At 40.5% G+C, this 19,612-nt stretch overlaps 1 protein-coding gene across 1 annotated transcript in view; it reads right to left on the bottom strand.

Annotated features, from left to right (window-relative positions):
* Window positions 1–19,612, bottom strand: part of LOC110168350 (protocadherin-16-like) — a 477,426-nt gene that overhangs the window by 87,789 nt on the left and 370,025 nt on the right. The window contains 1 exon segment of the mRNA XM_055166708.1: window positions 17,329–18,172. Coding sequence (XP_055022683.1) covers window positions 17,329–18,172 — 844 coding nt within the window.

Here is a 19,612-nt window from a genome sequence, read left to right as displayed (position 1 = left end):
CCGGATCTAAGTAAAATCATTTGATTTGGTTGGCGCAGTGGTTTCATTACAAACAAAATAACCTTCCTCTCCCCTCAGATTACACTTTAGTGCTTCGCTCATTGATTCTGCAGAAATACGGGATGTTTTTCAGTCCCTTGTGATTTTTCCTCGCTTTTCCTTGTAAACAGCCATATTTGTTTTGATACAGATGGACCAGTGCATCTTCCTGATTGGCTAAACCACCTGTCAATCACGTCCATCTCAGAACTCAGAATCCCGGAACTAAATTTGTCATTTTTTTCCAAACACTTTTCAGAAAATGTAAATATTAATAGTTTAGAGCACCCATTTTCATCACCTACAGGGGTCCCACTCTCTTTCACTAACAAAATTTCAAAACTTTCCATGACTTTTACGTGATCTAAAGTGAATTTTCCATGACTTTACAGCACATGTGTAAAACTGATCAGACTTTTAGGACTAAATATGAAATGTTAACCCTTTCCACTCACCTTATGGTTTGGTATTATAGTTTTTTAACATTCAAAATACTGTCAGTGCATTTATTGTCGTCTCTTTTAATCAAAAGGCACAGACTTTTGGAAATAATCATAAAAGCCTCATGAGAACTTAACAGAACGCTGTAATTGCGTGAAAGAGATAATAAAATTCCATGACTTTTCGAAAAACTTTCATTGAATTTTCAAACTTCCATGACTTTTTCAGGCCCGGAGAATGACATTTTCAATTTCCATGACTTTTCCAGGATTTCCATGACCGTGGGAACCCTGGACATGTGTTCTAATGTTGTTTCCTCATCACAAACAGACCTGGAGTTGCGTTTTGTTTCATTCACACTTGTTTAACACACAAATACTGCATATTTAGACTAAGTTTTCTCTCAGAAAACAGAAAACACTCTGTTCCACCTTGTGATGTCACGTGGTAATACAGGAAGTGCTCCACTGTGTTTTTAAACTCCATGTGCCCATTTGGATTAACTCAGCCCTGGAATTGTCTGTCTCTACTGAGCTAAAGATCAAGGGTGGAAACTAACGAATTACATTTACTCACGTTACTGTAATTGAGCAGTTTTTATGAGTAATTTGTTATTTTTTAGGTAGTTTTTGAAATAGGTAAATTTACTTTTACTTAAGTACATTTTGACGCAAGTATTTTATTTTCCATTATACTGGAATCCACCCTCGTTACTGAGTAAAATCAGATTGACAAAGAAAAAAAATGGAATGTGAAAAAAAAAAAAACTGTCTGCCGGAAATGAAAGGAAATTGCGCGGGATGCAGAATGTCCAGTCATTGTACAGTGAGTCTATCTTGGATCTGGTTGATGCTGGTGCCGAGCCACAGATCGACATCATCCTGGCACTTTTTCATTACTTATATCAGCAGTCAGTGTGCGACGGGTGCAACATTTTCGTTTTGCATACCTTGATTTTTGGTTTAATTTTCCTTCTTTTTTATTGTTGTGTAGTGAGTTGGACCATATAATTCAGAATGTGTTAAATTGTTATGTTTATTTGTTAAATTTTGTTAAATCAGTTAAAGTTCTAAATTCTATAAAGTTCTATAAAAAGAAGAATGTGCTCAGGCGTCTTTAAAATGTACAACGTTTGCACTGAACAAAGTTTGCAGTGTCTCACCTAAAAGTGGATTAAAACAACTTTTTCTGGATTGGATTTATGACTCACCCTTTTTTTTTTTTACATCAAATAACTGAAAATAACTAAGTAACTTTTACTCAAATTACATATTACATGAAGTACCTGTTAAGATGATGATGATTTTCAGATTTTTAGATGGATATTTTTACTTTTACTTGAGTAGGAATTAAGCAAAGTGAAGATACTTTTAATTAATTACAAATTTTCTGTACTTATTCCACCTCTGCTAAAGATAAAGCTCAAAAATACCTAAAAAATTGGCGTCGCCTCTCCACAGATCTGACCTGTAACTTGGTCTGGTTCAGTTTCCATGAAGATAGAAAGGTTTAATATCATACTGAAGAGGTTGGGACTTGCAGGTCGTGACTTGGACTCGAGTCAGACTTGAGTCACTATTTTTAGGACTTGATCAAATGGACTAAGACTTGGGACTTGACTCAGACTTGAGGCCTGTGACTTGAGAAGCACTTTTAAATCTGAATTCTTTCTATTTTGACCATAAATATTCACACTAAGATCTTGTCAAGACATTTAAAAAGGAAAAAATAAAGCAATAAAATGTAAGCTATATTTTTGGTACTTTGGTTTAAAGACTTGAAATGACTTGAAGCTCAGAGCAGACGACTTGGACTTGACTTAGACTTATGGGCCAGTGACTCGACTTGAACTTGCCTGTATTTGACTTGGGACTTGCCTCGGACTTGAGGTCAAAGACTTGAGACTTACTTGAGAAGCACTTTTAAATCTGAATTCTTTCTATTCTGACTGTAATGATTCACTCTAAGATCTTGTCAAGACATTTAAAAAGGAAAAAAAAAACTAAATTAATTTCTTATATACTCTATAAAAACTTATATATAAATATACTATGATTTTTTAAAGCACAATTTATCTTAAAAGTAAAATAAATAGCAAAAATCAAAGCTATATTTTTAGTACTTTGGTTTAAAGACTTGAAATGACTTGAAGCTCAGAGCAGACGACTTGGACTTGACTTGGACTTATGGGCCAGTGACTCGAGACTGGACTTGGACTTGCCTGTTTTTGACTTGGGACTTGAGGTCAAAGACTTGAGACTTACTTGAGAAGCACTTTTAAATCTGAATTCTTTCTATTCTGACTGTAATGATTCACTCTAAGATCTTGTCAAGACATTTAAAAAGGAAAAAATAACTAAATACATTTTTTATATACTCTATAAATACTCATATATAAATATACTATGATTTTTTTTTAAGCACAATTTATGTTAAAATTCAAATAAATAGCAAAAATCTAAGCTATATTTGGTACTTTGGTTTAAAAACTTGAAATGACTTGAAACTCAGAGCAGACGACTTGGACTTGACTTGGACTTATGGGCCAGTGACTCGAGACTGGACTTGGACTTGCCTGTGTTTGACTTGGGACTTGAGATCAAAGACTTGAGACTTACTTGAGGCTTGCAAAACAACGACTTGGTCCCACCTGTGCCATTCTGTGAAACATTCGGACAAAGCAATAACATCTGCATGGAGAAACCCAACTCCAGGTCTGTTTGCGACGAGGAAACGTTATAAAATAAATCAGAAAAAGAGCGTAATACGGGCACTTTAATACAAAAACGTGACGTAAGTTTAGGTGGAGTGCGCGTGATCCGGCGCTGGTGTGTTTGTGTTTGTGTTTGTGATTCTTGCATGTGTGTAGAACGTGCGGTGAGGGACAAAACAAGAGGTTGGCTAAGAAGGACAACAGCCTCATTTATCAACATTTGTTTTTAGGTTCAGAAATCTTGCCTTTCATCAACAAATTCTGTTATTCCACTAAGCCCCATACTCCAGATGTGGACAACAAAACATGCACAAAACAGATCCCCGGTCACGTAAGACACAGACATACAGTATTACTTCATTCCTAAACAAATATATAAGAAGTTCAGAGAGTTCAAAACACGACGAGTACGTGCATGTTTCCTTTGATACTCTCCCTGGAATGTTTCACAGTGTGGCATTATTTTCTGATCTACGTTATAATGTTGTTTCCTGGGGTTTAGACTGCAGCCTGAAGTGAGCCAAATCGGATTTTTTCGCCCCTATGCTCCTGTATCTGATCTTTTAATGACAATCTGAAACGACACAGATCCGATTTTTTGAAATGTGACCCAGGACACTTGGATATGTGCTCCTAAAACCGATACATATCCGATCTTTTGACATGCGAATTCAGTCTGAACGGCCAGGTCGCATTCATCCCACCTACAGTTCAGGCTCAGAGTCTCGTCAATAAAGAGAAAGTGAGGTTAGAGAGTTTATTAATATTTGGGGGGATCGCTGTATTGAGGCAAAATTGGAGGAGTCTTATCGGAACCGGGCAGTTTTTGAAATGATTGCACGGCTAAAGGCTGGTCCTGGCTCCAGTGTCAACGAAAAATAAAGAGACTGCGAGCCAAATACAAGGAGGATAAAGACTCAAACAAACGAAGCGGCCGTGGACGTGTAAGGCCGGGCGTACACTGTGCGATTTTTGACCCTTTTTGAGCCGATTTTTCGCTCGTGCGACTGTTTTGGGGATCGGGCCGAGTTTTGGCTTATTCGTGTGTGTAGTTTACATGGGGTAAAGAGAACCGATTAATGACTCACGACCAGCTCCCGATCGACATTCGTAGGTCGCAAGAAAATCAAACTTGTTTGAAATCCAGTCGCCTCTCGTGAGGATTTCGCTCTGTTGAAGTTGTTCCACGAGCTGATTTGCCAGAATCTGGCAGACTGCGCATGCGCGGACGCAGAAGTGGCTCAGCATTGTGTCTCCGCACATCTGTGGTTTTCTACTTCCGCTTCTTTGTGGTTTTCTACTTCCGGAACATCAACTTTGACAACTCCGGTCGTTATGTGAACATACAGTGTGAGCAGGTAAGTCGCATCCGAGCATCGGTTCGTTCAGTGTGAGAACATGATTCGTGAGCTGTGAACTGTTAAACCCTGTGATTTGGTCGTACAGTTTAAGCTGGGGCTGAGTGACACGACCGAAAATATCGCACAGTGTACGCCCGGCATAACCTGTCCATTTCATGAAGAACTGGACCGTATTTTGAGAGACGAGCGCAGCGTTTAGGCGACTTCCGTAAACACTGAGCACGCTCGCTGTGTGTGACATCGTTGTTCCTCCAATACACATGCGGGACACTTTTGGGGCGTTTAAATTTCACACTGGAGATCACATACAAGTCGCGTTTAATTGGAAATTTGAACGACCTCGCCAAAAAAATCGGATTTCACAAAAAAATCCAAATTAAGCGTTAAGCCCTGCAGTCTGAACGTAGCCAGAGACACTCAAAACTGTGATAGTATCATCCATTCTAGTCTACTTCAGTCTGGCTATGCTTCCATTGTAGGGAGTATTATACCTCTGATGATACAGAACAAGATACCAAGCACAAAACTGGCAGTGAGAGCCTGAAATTTGTGCAAAGTGTTTGGAAGTTCATTGTGGTGAGTAGAAGTTAAGGTAAGTGAGGAAAAACTTTGGACCACTGCAAATTAGTTGTTGTTTTTTTCACATTTTAATACAGTAAAAATCGGGTACAGTGCTTTTAACGAAACTATCTTCAAGTAACAAAGAAGGTGATGGCACTCACAGTAAGAATGTACTTCTCACTGTGAAAATATTTGTTCTGCAAAATAAAACAGCTGTAAATACAGAAATGCAAGCTCGATAATAATAGACAGATAATAATGCTGTAGAATATTTCAAGCAAAGCAATAACTTCACCATGGAAACAAAGAGCTGGCTTGTTCCTTTAATTTAAATGTTAAAATATAGCAGCGTTTCGGAGCTTTAGATCATTCAATATGAGTTCAAATGATCCACTGCCTTACAGAGCTTTAAAAGATGTTGTCAGTTTCCACCAATGTAAATGTCCTTTTGTCCAACTCAGGGTCTCCACAGATTCACTTTGCTGCTCACAGTTCACCACAATTCACAACACTTCAGCCTAGACCTTTGACTCTGGAGGTAGCCTTTCCATACAGAAGCTAAACTAGTGGATAGGCCATGTCCTTTTAATGTCATGTATTGATTTGATACAATGTGAAAGAACACATGAAAAGCGGAGGTACTAAACTCAGAGACCTCATCCCAACAAACGGCACTGAGCAGTGGTGACGGCTTTGCTTTGACAATGGGAAATAATACTGGAGACTGACACCAGAATTGTAAAAAGTTTCCTGAATATCTTGGTGTTAACAAGACGCCAAAAGCCACAGTGACATCGCAGTGGTAAAAAGTGAACTCTGTAGTATCGATCTGGAACGGCGACCGGTGAAATCTTGAGGCCCTCTCAGTGGACTTCAATCCAGTCGCAGCAGCCTGTGAGCAAAACAACAAAAACTCCTCCCATTTTTTATCCTTGTATCTCGCAATTATTAATTAAATGTTACTCCTCAGCTTCAAGCGGATTGAACGGCCCAGCGGAGCTGTACCAGATGGATTATCAGGAGTTTGAAAAACTCAAAGCTCGCCACAATCCATCAGTGCAAGGTTACGGGGTGAATGACAAATAGCCTCAGCAGGAAAGAATTCATCTGATAAAATGTATTATCCCAACTACTGCTAGATAAATATTTAGTATTTTGGGTGCTGGGGTGGGGTGAGGGTGGACGTAGGTGAGGTGAGGTTGGACGTAGGTGAGGTGAGGTTGGACGTAGGTAAGGTGAGGGTGGGCATGGGTGAGATGTGGGTGGACGTGGGTGGAGTGAGGATGGACATGGGTGGGATGCTGCAAGTGACCTCTAACAAAAGCAGACTAGGTGCTTTAAGGATTAGTCCTGTCAAAGACTGGACACAGAAACATTAAAGATGAGAGGATGAAGAAGAGCGGAAAGACAAAAGAGAACTTTCTTCTCTCTTGTAAGTATTTTGTTGCTCTTAGATGATGTTATAATGACACTTTCGGCCAATCACAGCTCATTAAATCCACTCCATTCCTCCCTCCTTCACCCACCTGTTTCTGTCATTCTTCACCGCAGCAGCAGAAACATCAGCCTACTCAGAATCTCCATCTTCTAAGCAACACAAGCTTCTCAGTTTCAACATGCTACAAAATTTGAGTTTCAAACTACCGTATTTTCCGGGCTATTAGACGCGCTCTTAAGCCTCTAACCCCATCAAAAAAGACTGCACACCCCGCAATCCAGAGCGCCCCATACACGAATCCACTCGGGTGTCCCAGCACGACTTCAGTAAACTACAAAGCCGCACCACCCGCAGCGCACGCAAACACACACGGAGCAGACAGCGCAAAACACCCACAGACACACTCATCGCTCGACGCCGACGGGGAACGGAACGGAGGAACGAACCGAAAAAGCGAGTGCCACTTCTAGACACAAACTGAACAACTGAGTCACTGCGAACACGCCGACAATCCAGCGGTCCCAGACAGCACTCCCTACACGCCACAACTGAACAAAGCCCAGAGTCACCGTGAACGCCACAAACAAAGTCCCACTGACCCATCCAAATGCTGTGTTTCGTTTAAAGTCCGGTGCAGTTTATTTGTGAAAAAAGTTCGAAAATAGACCATTTAATGACAGTGCGCCTAATAGTGCGGAAAATACGGTGCTCCATTTGCACTAGGACCTCTAGGAATCCAAACATCGTTGTGGCAGAGCATTCCTCACACAAGGCAAAGGTTGGAGGTTTAGTCTCAACTAGTGACATCATTGTGTGCTTGAGTTAAACACTTCAAGCACCAGAGGAGTGAATACAATGCGTGAAATTGTAAAGTTTGAAGTTTCAAGATGTGAACTCATAAATATTGCGAGAATTTTGCCGTGCAAGGTTAGACGAAAATTGTGTACAACCTCGTTTAACGCAAAATAACATTAAATCTTCCTTTCTTCTTCTTCGAGTCGTATCCCAGAGTGCATTGCATGAGAACCCTTTTACCGGAGAAGCCGAATCCAGCGCTGACACGTGTCTCCCACACCACAACAAAGCCCAGGGGAGACAACCGCCCCTCAGGGTCAGAGCTCACTCAGGCCTGGTCTCATGCGATCGCACAGCCCGATGAGTACCTCCACGCTCCACACACACACACATGGTCACACACACACACACGGTCACACACATGCACACAGACAGGCGGTGGGAGGCGTAACTGATCTCCCTCTAATGGTTCCCAGAAGGCCGAGCGTACGGGCGGTAGGGCGGGCGGGAGGATCTGGGCTCTTTCATGGGAATAGTTCCACATTAACAGATGAGAGTGCGGTGCTGCGCTGTGCTGTGCTGTGCTGTGCTGTGCTGTGCGTGCTGGACATTTGGCAGGCTGCTGCGTCTGTCTGCACACAAAGTCAGGGAAGGTGAGTTCGCAAGATTGTTTACTTTGATTCTAGAGCCTTTAGGAACCTGTTTGGAAGAGAAAACTTACTTTGATTTCTCTAAAGTGTATTTTTTCTGCGGTTTTCTCATTGTCAAAATAAAATGTTCACAACATCAAGAAGTCAAAAACTCCAGTGTTGCCTCATTTACTCCGTGGGTCAAAATGCGCTGGTGGGTTTGAGGTGATGTTTTACATGTGAAAAGAAAATATACAAAGATATTTTTGACCAAATTGCTTTTGGCACAACATTGAATCAAAATACAGACACTCCTCGTGGGCCTAATTAGACCTGCTGCTGGAGAGCAAAGTTAAGGCCCCAAGTCTCCCTTTGGACACACCTGATAAACTTCATTGATCCACAACAGAAATGACTTGAACACAGTAGCTCACACATCACAATATAATAATTAATGAACATAAAAATGAAAATGATGTGTCTTGCTGAAGGGAAATTTGTTTAGGTGAACCACGAGCCTTGGGGTAAGTGGCTGAACCTTAACACTAAGCCACTCTAACGTCAGGCTGAATACAAAAACAAAATTAAAAGTGAAAGATATGGCTCTGTTTTGGTTTGTTTGCAAAAGTACATTTGAAAAACATACATATGCATTTCCAGCACAATTTGTGTCAAGGTATACACTCTTTTATCACAGGGGTTACGTTCTAAAAATAACCCGCAATAGGCGAAATCCGCAAAGTAGTCGGTAGAGCCCTGCACTCCTACAGGCCTCCCGCAGGACCCGAAAAAAGTGCGGCGTGGAACACATTTTGAAAACTCATTGCGGGCGAGCGGGACTGCACAACGTGGGAGAGGGCTGGTGGGATGATAAACTGCAGTCCCACAAACGTACGTGTACGCTGCGCAGACCGCCCCGGCTCCCATACGTCACGCGGGCTGCACCACTGAACCAGAACTAAACCAACTTCAAAACAGGTCTAAAAACAGGTCTAAAACCAGGACTAAAACAGGATTTAGCCAGGACTTAACCATGCTGCCCACCGCACCCTCCCCAACTCCCTCTGGTCCGCAAAATATTGTCTGATATAAACCAGTCCGTGGCACAAAAAAGGTTGAAAAAACTTCTCTGTGTTTGACAGAGCTTAACAAAGTGAACGTCCCCAATTGCGGGACTTGCGGACGGGAGCGGGACAAAATATCGCAGATGCGGGCAGGAACGGGACTGAAAATTACAATTCTTGCCGGGAGCGGGAAAGCACAGGGCAGGGACGGGTGGGAGTGGGATTGAAAATTCTGTCCCACGCAGACCTCTAGGTAGTCAGCTTTACTTTTTACAATGATTATATCTGTTTTAAGGCTGTAAAACCCCTCACCACACGCTTTATACACTTTTCTCAGACAGGACAGTTACAACCCTTTTTGCATCCTTCTTAAAACTTATTGCTGCTGTCGTCCTTGTGTTATTTTCCTCCTTCTTTATGTAACGAACCGAAGATGAATTTATTCCGTAATGGAGCCCTACAGCCGCGTAACTTCTACCTTCCGTCAGCGTGTCCAGAAGTCCAACTTTTTGTGCGATGGTTTGCGTCTTCCTCTGCCTTTTGGGTGCGACCACAGAACGTTTCGTGGACATTGTGGGTTTCGTCGGGGAGAAAACTTACAAACATACAGCACTTCAGAATCACACTGATAGAGATCGAACTTTGGCAAATTTGGCAAGACACGACACGGAGGAGACTGACTGACAACGGTCTACAGTCCCTTAACCAATCAGGACGCAGGGGGAGGAACACAATACACGCACATATGCTGTAAAAAACGCATATAAAATTGTACAAAAGGCCGCGAAAGGTGAACCGCGTTATAGTGAGGGACGACTGTACTGTAAAAGCTCTCACTTTTTCCTTATTTGGAAAGGTTTAAAGATTGATAATTCAGACCAGGAATGAAATAGTCCCAGTAAAAACCTGCCTGGAGATGCTGGTCTATAGGGATGGGCATGATTAATCGATAATTGATCATTAAGAATTTCATCGATTACGTTAATTTTAATCGACAAACCGAATGTAGGTTGCTGTGTGTAGTGTGACCAAACAGGGTCCGTACATGTGTCTCTCTGCACTCAGAAGGAGCGAGACACAAACAGTGGGTCAGTCTGCAACGTACCGAAGCACAAATGTGGATTTAACGATGATTTGTACAAGAAATTCCACGCTTTCGGGACAAGTGTGAGTCCTTGTGCACAGTGCACAAAGCAGCACATATATTTCGGTGTCCAGTGGGAAAAAGTTTTGCCAGGTGAGAGTCGCGCAATGTCGATGACGAGTCCCCACCTCCCTCCCCCCGTACGGTGTCCTGGTTTTGACAAACGCAAATCTGGTCACACTAACCTGTATTCCACTGAGTCATGTCTTTTAATCCGACAGAAATTGACCGCATCAGCGACACAAGAGCTGTAGTTTTATCTTCGCTGAGTTTATGCAAATTAGCGATGCAGTTTTAAGTTTCGTTTCTGTGAAAGTTGCGGAAAACTGAATTAAACACATTATAATGTCAAACGGGCCGATGTGGCTCTAGAGTCGTTACGGTTTATATGTCATAAAGTTGAATTTATTTATGCAGATTAGTAGTGCAGATAGTAATAATAATGATGATCATTTTAATATAAAAACGTTAATGATTAATCGAAAATCGATCGTTAATTCTTCCGACGATCGATTAAGAAAATTTCATCGAATGCCCATCCCTAATACAGATACTGATGTCAAATTGAAAAAAAAAACAACCTTTGAATATCTTCTTTATAATTTCCATAAATGTATGAAAATTAACGATGAGTCACTAAAATAACAAAACACCTACAATCTCAAAATTGACCCAAAATAATTCCTGGAAATTTCTCTCCTTCAGGCCAAGAGAAGTTCAAAGTTACATCTACAGTCAAGCCGTATAATTGTTGTGGAAGTGTACAGAGATCTCGTAGCTCCAGGTGTCATAGATTTAGTTTGAATGCGAAAGAAAATATTAACCAAACGCAGGGGAGCTGAGGGGGCGACCTGCACAAACTCAAGCGCGAAGTCAAGTGGGCGGCGGCCATTTTTCCTCTCACAGAAAACTGAGCTCAAGGATGTTTCGAAACGGAATATATGACAAGGTTCACAAACTGCAGAGGAGTCAGTGTTCAGATGTTCAAGTATTTTGATTATACTGACAGAATGAGTGTTAAAGCAGACCTACAGTATGATGCAAAATTGACTTTTAACCGTGTTGTAGCCGTTTCTCTTCTCATCTACCCTCTGAAGTTGTATTTGGAGTGATTTGTGCATCTTTAAACGCATATTTTCAAGACGCTATGTTCCTGATGAAGCCACGTTTTAACCGCCACTGATACGTGCTTGCATTTACTTCGTTCTCCAATTTGATTTTCTTAATCTGTGATACATGTTGGATTCTGCAGAGTCGTGAAGTCCTTTTGGAACAAAAAAGAAAAAAAAAAAAAAATCTGCAGCTATCCATCGCAGTTGCTGCTTCTTGGTTGTGTTGATGTTTGATGTTTACGACAACGTGAGCTCCCACTGGGCACTGCAGGTTTCTAATGCAGAAGTCAGCAGATTTGTTTTTTTTATTAAAGGTTGTATAGAGGATTTTTTAAGGGAAGCGAAATACAGCGACAGTCCTTTTTCAAATGTTGTGCATGTGTGACACCACCTTCCTCAGTAGAAACATCTCCTCCTCCCGCCTCTTTACTCTAGAAATCACATTTGTTTACATCCAGTGCATGTTCAGAATCACTGTTGAAGTGACCTGCCTAGAAATAGTTTAGCGACCGACGCGTCAGTTTTTAGACCCTTCGGACTTTCTTTCGCGGCGAACTGGTCGTGAACTTTGTGCGAATTGCAAGGAACCTACAGTTTGAAAAAGCCTCAAAGAACCGCCGCATAAACCACATAATTCCCCGAGCGCCGACACTAAAAATGTAGGGAGTTTGACTGACAACCTAACAGCCAATAGAAAAAGAGGGAGCCTCGTTTTCTATTGGCTGATGTTTATCTGGCATCACTACGTCCACAACTGATAGATTTTCATTCTTTCTTTTTTTTAATCATAATTACAAGGCTGCTGCGTCTCTGTAATGGTATTTTAAACTTTCAATGACAATTTGAAACAAAAAAAAAATCCTCCATACAACCTTTAAGTAATTTTAGATGAATATTGTGATTTAAAGTGTGCAAATTGTAACGTAATGATCCACGAGTATCATAGATTATAAATATAGAACAGACAGCAGACAATATGTGTTCTTTATAGGTCCTAAAATTGACTCTTGTGAACTTTAAGATGTGTTAATGTTAATGTTAATGTTATGTTGTTGCCTCGTCAAAAACATACCAGGAGTTGTGTTTTGGTTCATTCACATGTTTGAGTAATCCTTTATTAATAGTCTGTTTACATCATCAAAGCTCAAAATGCTCAGTTCAACCTTATGATGTCATGAAGCAATAGTTTTCATTTACAGTCCAATAAGATTCATTTGGTCTTATTTTCTTTTTTTAGGATCTTATTAGGTTCTTTTTTCAGACCTTCCTACTGGAGGAGACTGGATTACAGCACCAAAACCTGTACAAATCAGCTGACTAGACACGTCAGAGGTAGGACCAAGTCGTTGTTTTGCAAGTCTCAAGAAAGTCTCAAGTCTTTGACCACTAGTCTGAGTTAAGTCCCAAGTCAAATACAGTCGAGTCTTGAGTGACTGGCCCATAAGTCCAAGTCAAGTCCTCAAAGTCGTCTGCTTTGAGCTTCAAGTCATTTCAAGTTTTTCAACCAAAATACCAAATTTAGCTTAGATTTTTGCAATTTATATGATTTTTAAACTACCGGTAAACTGCACTTAAAAAGTCATGGTATATTTATATACCAGTATTTATATAAGAATTGAAGAAATGCATTTTTTTTTCCTTTTTAAATGTCTTGTCAAGACCTTAGTGTGAATCATTATGGTTAGAATTTAAGGAATTAAGATTTAACAGTGCTCATAACAGTTATTTTGTCATGTGTCTGCACTGAAATGGAAGAATCATGTTCTATGTAGTTTTACTGTATTGTACTTTATATTACTGTAGTACATTTGAGGACACCACATCACAGCCCTTCAGTTACATCCAAAATAACAAACAGAAGAGGGGCAGACATGTTCCAGTTTGTTCCTGTAAAATTCAGCATGGCATGTATCAACTGTAAAGAGAAAAGTATTTTCTAAAAACATATTTTTAGGAGTCTTCTCACGTCACAGGCCTCAATTAATATACATTTATATAATTTTGCCTTATTTGGCACCAGTCTCTTGCTATTTGTATTTCCACTTATTTAAAATGTATTATGATCATTTATATTTATTACTGTTTGTTAGTGAAGACATTACAACATTCACTAGGCCAATATTATCTAATACAGATGGGGGCAACTGCAGATTTCTGTTGTAATATGACATGGTCTTGGGTTTAGTCAATAATAGAAATGATGAGGTTCAATATTTGGGAATTTACCTTAAAAGTGCAATGTCATTAATAGAAAAAACTGGCTCTTGGACCCATTTGAAAGAACCATCTGGAATCTTGACATTTTATAATCTGAAAACCACGAATATATTGTGACGTGTGAGCTACTGTGCCCAAGTAATTTCCCTTGTGGATCAATGAAGTTTGTCTAAGTCTAAATCTAAGGTAGATCGTGCAAACTCGGCACAGAAAGACCCCCGCCCGGTCCCAGCCTCCGTCGGCACAGCTGTGGATTTGAAACCAGAGCACCTGCCAACCTGAGATCTGATTTACATGATGAAATTAGACGCTCTCTCTGCTTCGCTTGTTATTATGTAGCTGCTGCTCTAGCGAAGCCTCACTGCAGATTGGTGCCAAACATATTGGTGTTGTGGGTATGATTTCTCCAACAGCTCATGTTTGTGATTCTACTCCTGAATGTAACAGCGGGCCACAAATACAAAACCAACCCATTTTTCACTCAATGGATATAACTACCTATAATTTGTGCTATTCATTCTGTTTACCTTTGTTGGAAAGTTGCCACAGAAACCGGAAAGAAAACTTTTTAATGAGTATATTTTTTAGTATACAATATCAAGACAGCGATTTGATTGGCTGTTGAGACAATCATCAAAAACACACACACACACACAAAAACAAGACATGCAGATGAGGTGTCTTGCTCAGTATAAGTTTGAGCAGTATTTGAACCAGCAACCCTCCAGTTTGTGTATGAGCACTAAACAATACGCACGTTTAATCAAATAAGATGGAGCAATAGAGCAAATTTTATTGTAAATACTATTACCGTATTTTCTGGACTATAAGTTGCTCCGGAGTATAAGTCACACATATATAAGTCGCACTTTATGGGAGACATTTACTTATTTATACCACCCAAACCATGAAAAAAAGTGGGATTTATAGTCCAAAAAATACAGTACTATAACTATTTTGAAGTGTTTTCCTCTCCTACCATCACCAACCACACTAACACTTTCATACAGATATGTATGATATTCCTTGCCCAAAGACACAACAAAAATATGCTCAGTTGGTAGAATACTCTGAAGCAACATAAATGTATTTCCTGCAGATCCGTTGGTCCACAGGTTGGCGCATTAACGCCGTCATTGTATCCTTGGGCAAGACACAGAACTTGCCTGGTGTACACTGAAGTATGAGTGTGTGAATGGGTGAGTGTTTAGCAGAGGTGGGAAGGAATAGGTAAAGACGGTATTTAAGAATGACTATTTCTACTTAAAAATAATATTACTCGAGTTGAAGTACAAAGTAGTAGTCCAAGAAAGTACTCAAGTAAGAGTTAAAAGTATCTGGGAAAAGCATACTCAAGAAAGAGTAACTTAAATGTCTTATATTGCGTAAAACTAATTTATATGAACTTTAAGCCATGTTAGAATGTTGTTGCCTCCACAAAAAACACACTTAGAATTGTGGGTTTTTTGTTTTTTTTTTTTGTTTTGTTGTGGCCATACAGGCTTGTCAAACCCTGATCTCGTCAGATCTCAGAAGCTCAGCAGGGCCGGGCCTGATTTTTTTAATTTATGTCTTATTAAGGACATCACAATCGCATTAGACAAACCAGATGCATTGCTTTGAGTGTTTTAGCACAAGTGCGAGTTTTCAACACCTGTCCATCTAAAAATATAAACGACATGCATAAAAACAGAGAATACAAGACACATAAATTACATACAGATAAAATATATACAGTAGATTTTCAGTGGATGCAGTTTTGACTGGAAACATACAATAACTTTAATTTCCTTTTAAATTTGTTGTAGTTGGTTTCCAATTTTAAATGAGCTGTTAAACCGTTCCACAGACGAGCCCCTTTAAAAGAGAACGAGGACTGACCAAGAGTCGTCCTGTACCTCGGAACAACACAATTACCACTAGTAACGCCTCTTGTGTTCGCTCTGTGTGAACATTTTATGGTCCTGGCAAATTCTGAGTGTAATGGTGTATCGCGGTTAAGACACTTAAAAAATAATTTAAGATTGTTAAAATTGATAAAATTTTCAAAGTTAAAAAGTTGATGTTTCTTTGTAATTTCACAGTGGTGCCAGTTTTTGGGCTTTTTGTCAAGGATCTTAAGGGTCAGTTTGTGTAATGAACAAAGCGGTTTTAATGTAGTTGAGGAGGCCTGGGACCATGAGGTGATACAATAAGACAGATGAGAGAAGATCATTGCGTTCATGAATAGTTTAGAGGTTTGGAGCGATAGATCTTTACGTATGAAACGAACTGGATTGGAGACCACTGGGAAAATCAGGTACCACAGGGGGGCGCCAGTCACAAAAAACTGTTGTTGTGTCCTTTGGCATAACACTTTCCCCACATTGCCTAGTATGAAAGTAGTGTGTGTGTGAGTGATGGTGGTGGTTGGAATGGCCCATGGCGCTTCCGTCAGTCTGTCCAAGGGCAGCTGTGGCTACAATATTAGGCACAATATTGTTGTATTAACACTGACACCCTCACATCTGACCTTGGACCTCTTGCCACAAATTTGCACGGTTCAGCAAAGAACCTTGGTGTTTTTATGGACTCTCTTTTAAACTTTGACAAACAGATCGCAAATGTTGTTAAAACTAGCTTTTTTGAACTCAGACAAATTGCCAAATTAAAACCAATCCTATCATTCAATAACTTTGAAACAATCATTCACGCCTTTGTAACAAATAGACTGGACTATTGTAATGCACTATATTCAGGCCTCCCACAATCCTCCATCAACAGGTTACAGTTAATTCAAAATCCTGCTGCCAGACTGTTCACCGGTTCCAAAAAGAGAGACCATATTACACCCATCCTAGCCCAACTCCACTGGTTACCTGTTAAATACAGAATTGATTTTAAAATTTTATTATTTGTTTTTAAATCACTTAACTCACTTGCGCCACAATACATCACTGATCTTTTAACCCCCCACAGCCTCTCGGCCTCTCAGGTCAAACTCGCTCAACCTCCTGTCCATCCCACCAACCAGCCTCAAAACCAGAGGAGGCCGAACCTTCTCTGTTGTTGCCCCCAAGCTTTGGAATTCCCTCCCTCTTCCCCTGAGATCTTGCTCCTCCCTATCTCACTTTAAAACCCTCCTTAAAAACACATTTTTTCAAGATGGCATTTAACAGCCCATGAGCTCTATTTTAAACTATTATTTTTATGCATCAAGTAACTCGTCTATGTAATATTTTATATTTGTGTTAGTGTTTTCATTATGTTGTGTTTCATACTGTAAAGCACTTTGGTGCAACTTGTTATGGTTGTTTTTAAATGTGCTATATAAATAAAATGACTTGACTTGACTTGACAATCACTGAGTGTTGAGTGAATAAATAATGAACTGTAAAGGTGCTATATAAATGCAATGAGTAATTAATTAAAAAAAAAAGGTTACATTCACACATTCTTGAATTACCCTGCACTATTTGGCTGTCTGCATCCCCCAAGTTCAAAATGTTCTGTTCCACCTTGTGATGTCATGAAGTTGTAGTTTTCAAGTTAACAGCTCCTTTTTTACCTTTCGGTCAGTAGAGACTGGATCATTTCAGCTCTGGAATTACCAAATGATTCTAGTGAATTTGTGGAGTGACTTCCTGAGTGTTTTCCATTTGAGACAAGAACTAAATATGCAGGGTTTGTGTGTTAAATGTGTGAATGAAACAACACAACTCCAGGTCTGTTTGCGATGAGGAAACAACATTATAACATAGATCAGAAAACAGCATAATCTGGGCCCTTTAAGTGACAATTTAAATCAGATTTTACTCAAGTAAGTTTGACTCACCAGTGCTGGGGTTGAGGCTGAACATCCCTCCAGCGTTGCCGTCCTGGATGCTGTAGCTGACCCTTCCGTTGTCCCCCTGGTCCGGATCTCTGGCCATCACGTAGAGCACCACGAACCCCACGGGCTGGTCCTCCATCACACTCACCGCGTTCGGGGAGCTGAAGACGGGCTCGTTGTCGTTCTCATCGGTAACGTAAACCCTCACAGTCACCGACCCCCACCTCCTTTGGGTCTCATCGGTCGCTTGGTCGGTAGCTTTCACCACCAAGACCAGATTCGAGGTAGCTTCTCTGTCGAGTTCCTGACTGAGGTAGAGAACGCCAGAAGACGGATCAATACGCAGTAAATTGTTTGGCCACTGGTGAAGAATGGAATAGCTAAGTTCGCTATTGGGTCCACTTCCGTCTTTGTCAACAGCTTGGAAGGTATAAATCGAAGACCCAACTTTGGCGTTCTCCGATACGACGATCGTGATTGGATCTTCTGGAAACTTCGGCGCGTGGTCATTGCTATCCTCGACGTCGATGTCCAGTTGGACCATGGTGCTCGTGGGCGGGGCTTGTGAGAAATCGTCGACTTCGATTTGTAAGGTGTAGCGCGGGTCCTGTTCGTAGTCCAGCGGTCGGGCGAGGTAGACGTCTCCGGTGAGGCGGTCCAGCATGAAGGTGCCATCGCGGTCGGTGCCTCCAACTAAGGTGTAGGTGACCTCGCCCTGTAACGGAGGGGTGTCCTGGTTGGGAAGGCGGATGGTGCCGATGACCGATCCAGGTTTGGTCTCCTCCACTGAGTTGAAGGTTAAAGAGTAGGAGTTGGTTTTCACGGAAGGTCTGTTGCCGCTTAGAATCTGTGGAGACAAAAGAAAAGTTTCAGTCACTCAAATTACTTAAAAAATGTCGCCTTTAAACACATGGAGTAGTCGTCATGCGGATGAACAGGAGGATGAGTAAGGATCGGGGAGGAAGAGTCAGGCAGTCGTGTGTCAGGGCAGTTTGATTGAGGGTGGTAATAGTCTTCAGGACAAAGGTGTCTTTCTCGTCTGTATGAATGTATGAATATCGTGATCATCAAAGTTCTCACAATAATATCGTGGACCATCACCATATATGGAATTACAAGTCTCTTCGCTTAAATTAAGAGTTATGGTGCAGCAATAGCGGAAACTACATAGACCATGATCCTTTGCTCCATTTCAGTGCAGACTACATGAAGAAATAACAGTTCTAAGCACTTTTAAGTCTTAGTTCTTTGGATTAAGTCTAGTGAAGGCATTTTAAGAGGAAAAAGTAGCATATTAACAGTTTTAGCTGCTTATCCTCCACAAAATATCGCAATAAATATCGTACCGTGAGATGTATATCATGAAAATATCGTACCGAGAGATTTGGATATTGTTACATCCCTAATCATGAGCCTCCCCACCATATCATGAGTTAACTATCGTATCATGAGGTTCATACCGTGATGATATTATATCGTGAGACTTGGATATCGTTACGCCTTTAATAGTAAGTAAATCAACAAGAAAAAGAGATATGGCAATTAGGTCAAAGAGACAAAGATTGTAGTCCCGGTTTAGTTCTGATCTAGTCCAGGTTTAGTTCATTGGGTACAATGCCCGTTTTTTAACTGTTAAAATAAGTTATTTCAAAATTCGATTAATTCAGTCTCTGCTTCAATTTCATTTCTCTCCAATGACTAGGTCAGGAATCGGAATACACTAGATCAGGGGTGTCAAACTCATTTTGGTCCGGGGGCCGTATCCAACCTACTTGATCCCAAAGCGGATCAGAAAACCATGGCATATAAACCCCAAAAATAACAATAAGTTCAAATATTTGTGCAGAGAAACACAAATCTATTACAGAAATCTTTTTTAATTGATGAACTCTTTCTTTTACAAAACATTATAATATTATGAACAACCTGAAACTTTAAGAAAAATGCAATTTTTCTTAAATGTTTTAACATTAACTTGTATGCAAATAGGAATAAGTCAATTTTTCTTGGAAAATCCTGCACTTGTGTCCACTTTTCTTTTTGCTGATGAGCTCCAAACAATCGTCCTTTAAGAGCGTTAAGAAAGAGGCAAATCTTCACCGGCCAATCAGAGAAGAGCTGTGAAGCCATGACGTCAAACTCAAGCGCCTGTCTGGGTCCCTTTTGTGGTACAGCACAACAGTAAACAAAGCGGTCGAGATAGTTTGTTCAGTTGCGATGTTCAGCTGGTTAAACTAAAAAATGTACCCGCCTTCCGTCGAGCAAACGAATCCTAATGCTGTGAGGA

This window comes from Boleophthalmus pectinirostris, unplaced genomic scaffold (assembly GCF_026225935.1).
Source record: "Boleophthalmus pectinirostris isolate CB_2022bp ecotype Guang Dong unplaced genomic scaffold, ASM2622593v1 HiC_scaffold_9, whole genome shotgun sequence".
Lineage (NCBI taxonomy): Eukaryota > Metazoa > Chordata > Actinopteri > Gobiiformes > Gobiidae > Boleophthalmus > Boleophthalmus pectinirostris.
This window is presented reverse-complemented; position numbering and strand designations above follow the sequence as displayed.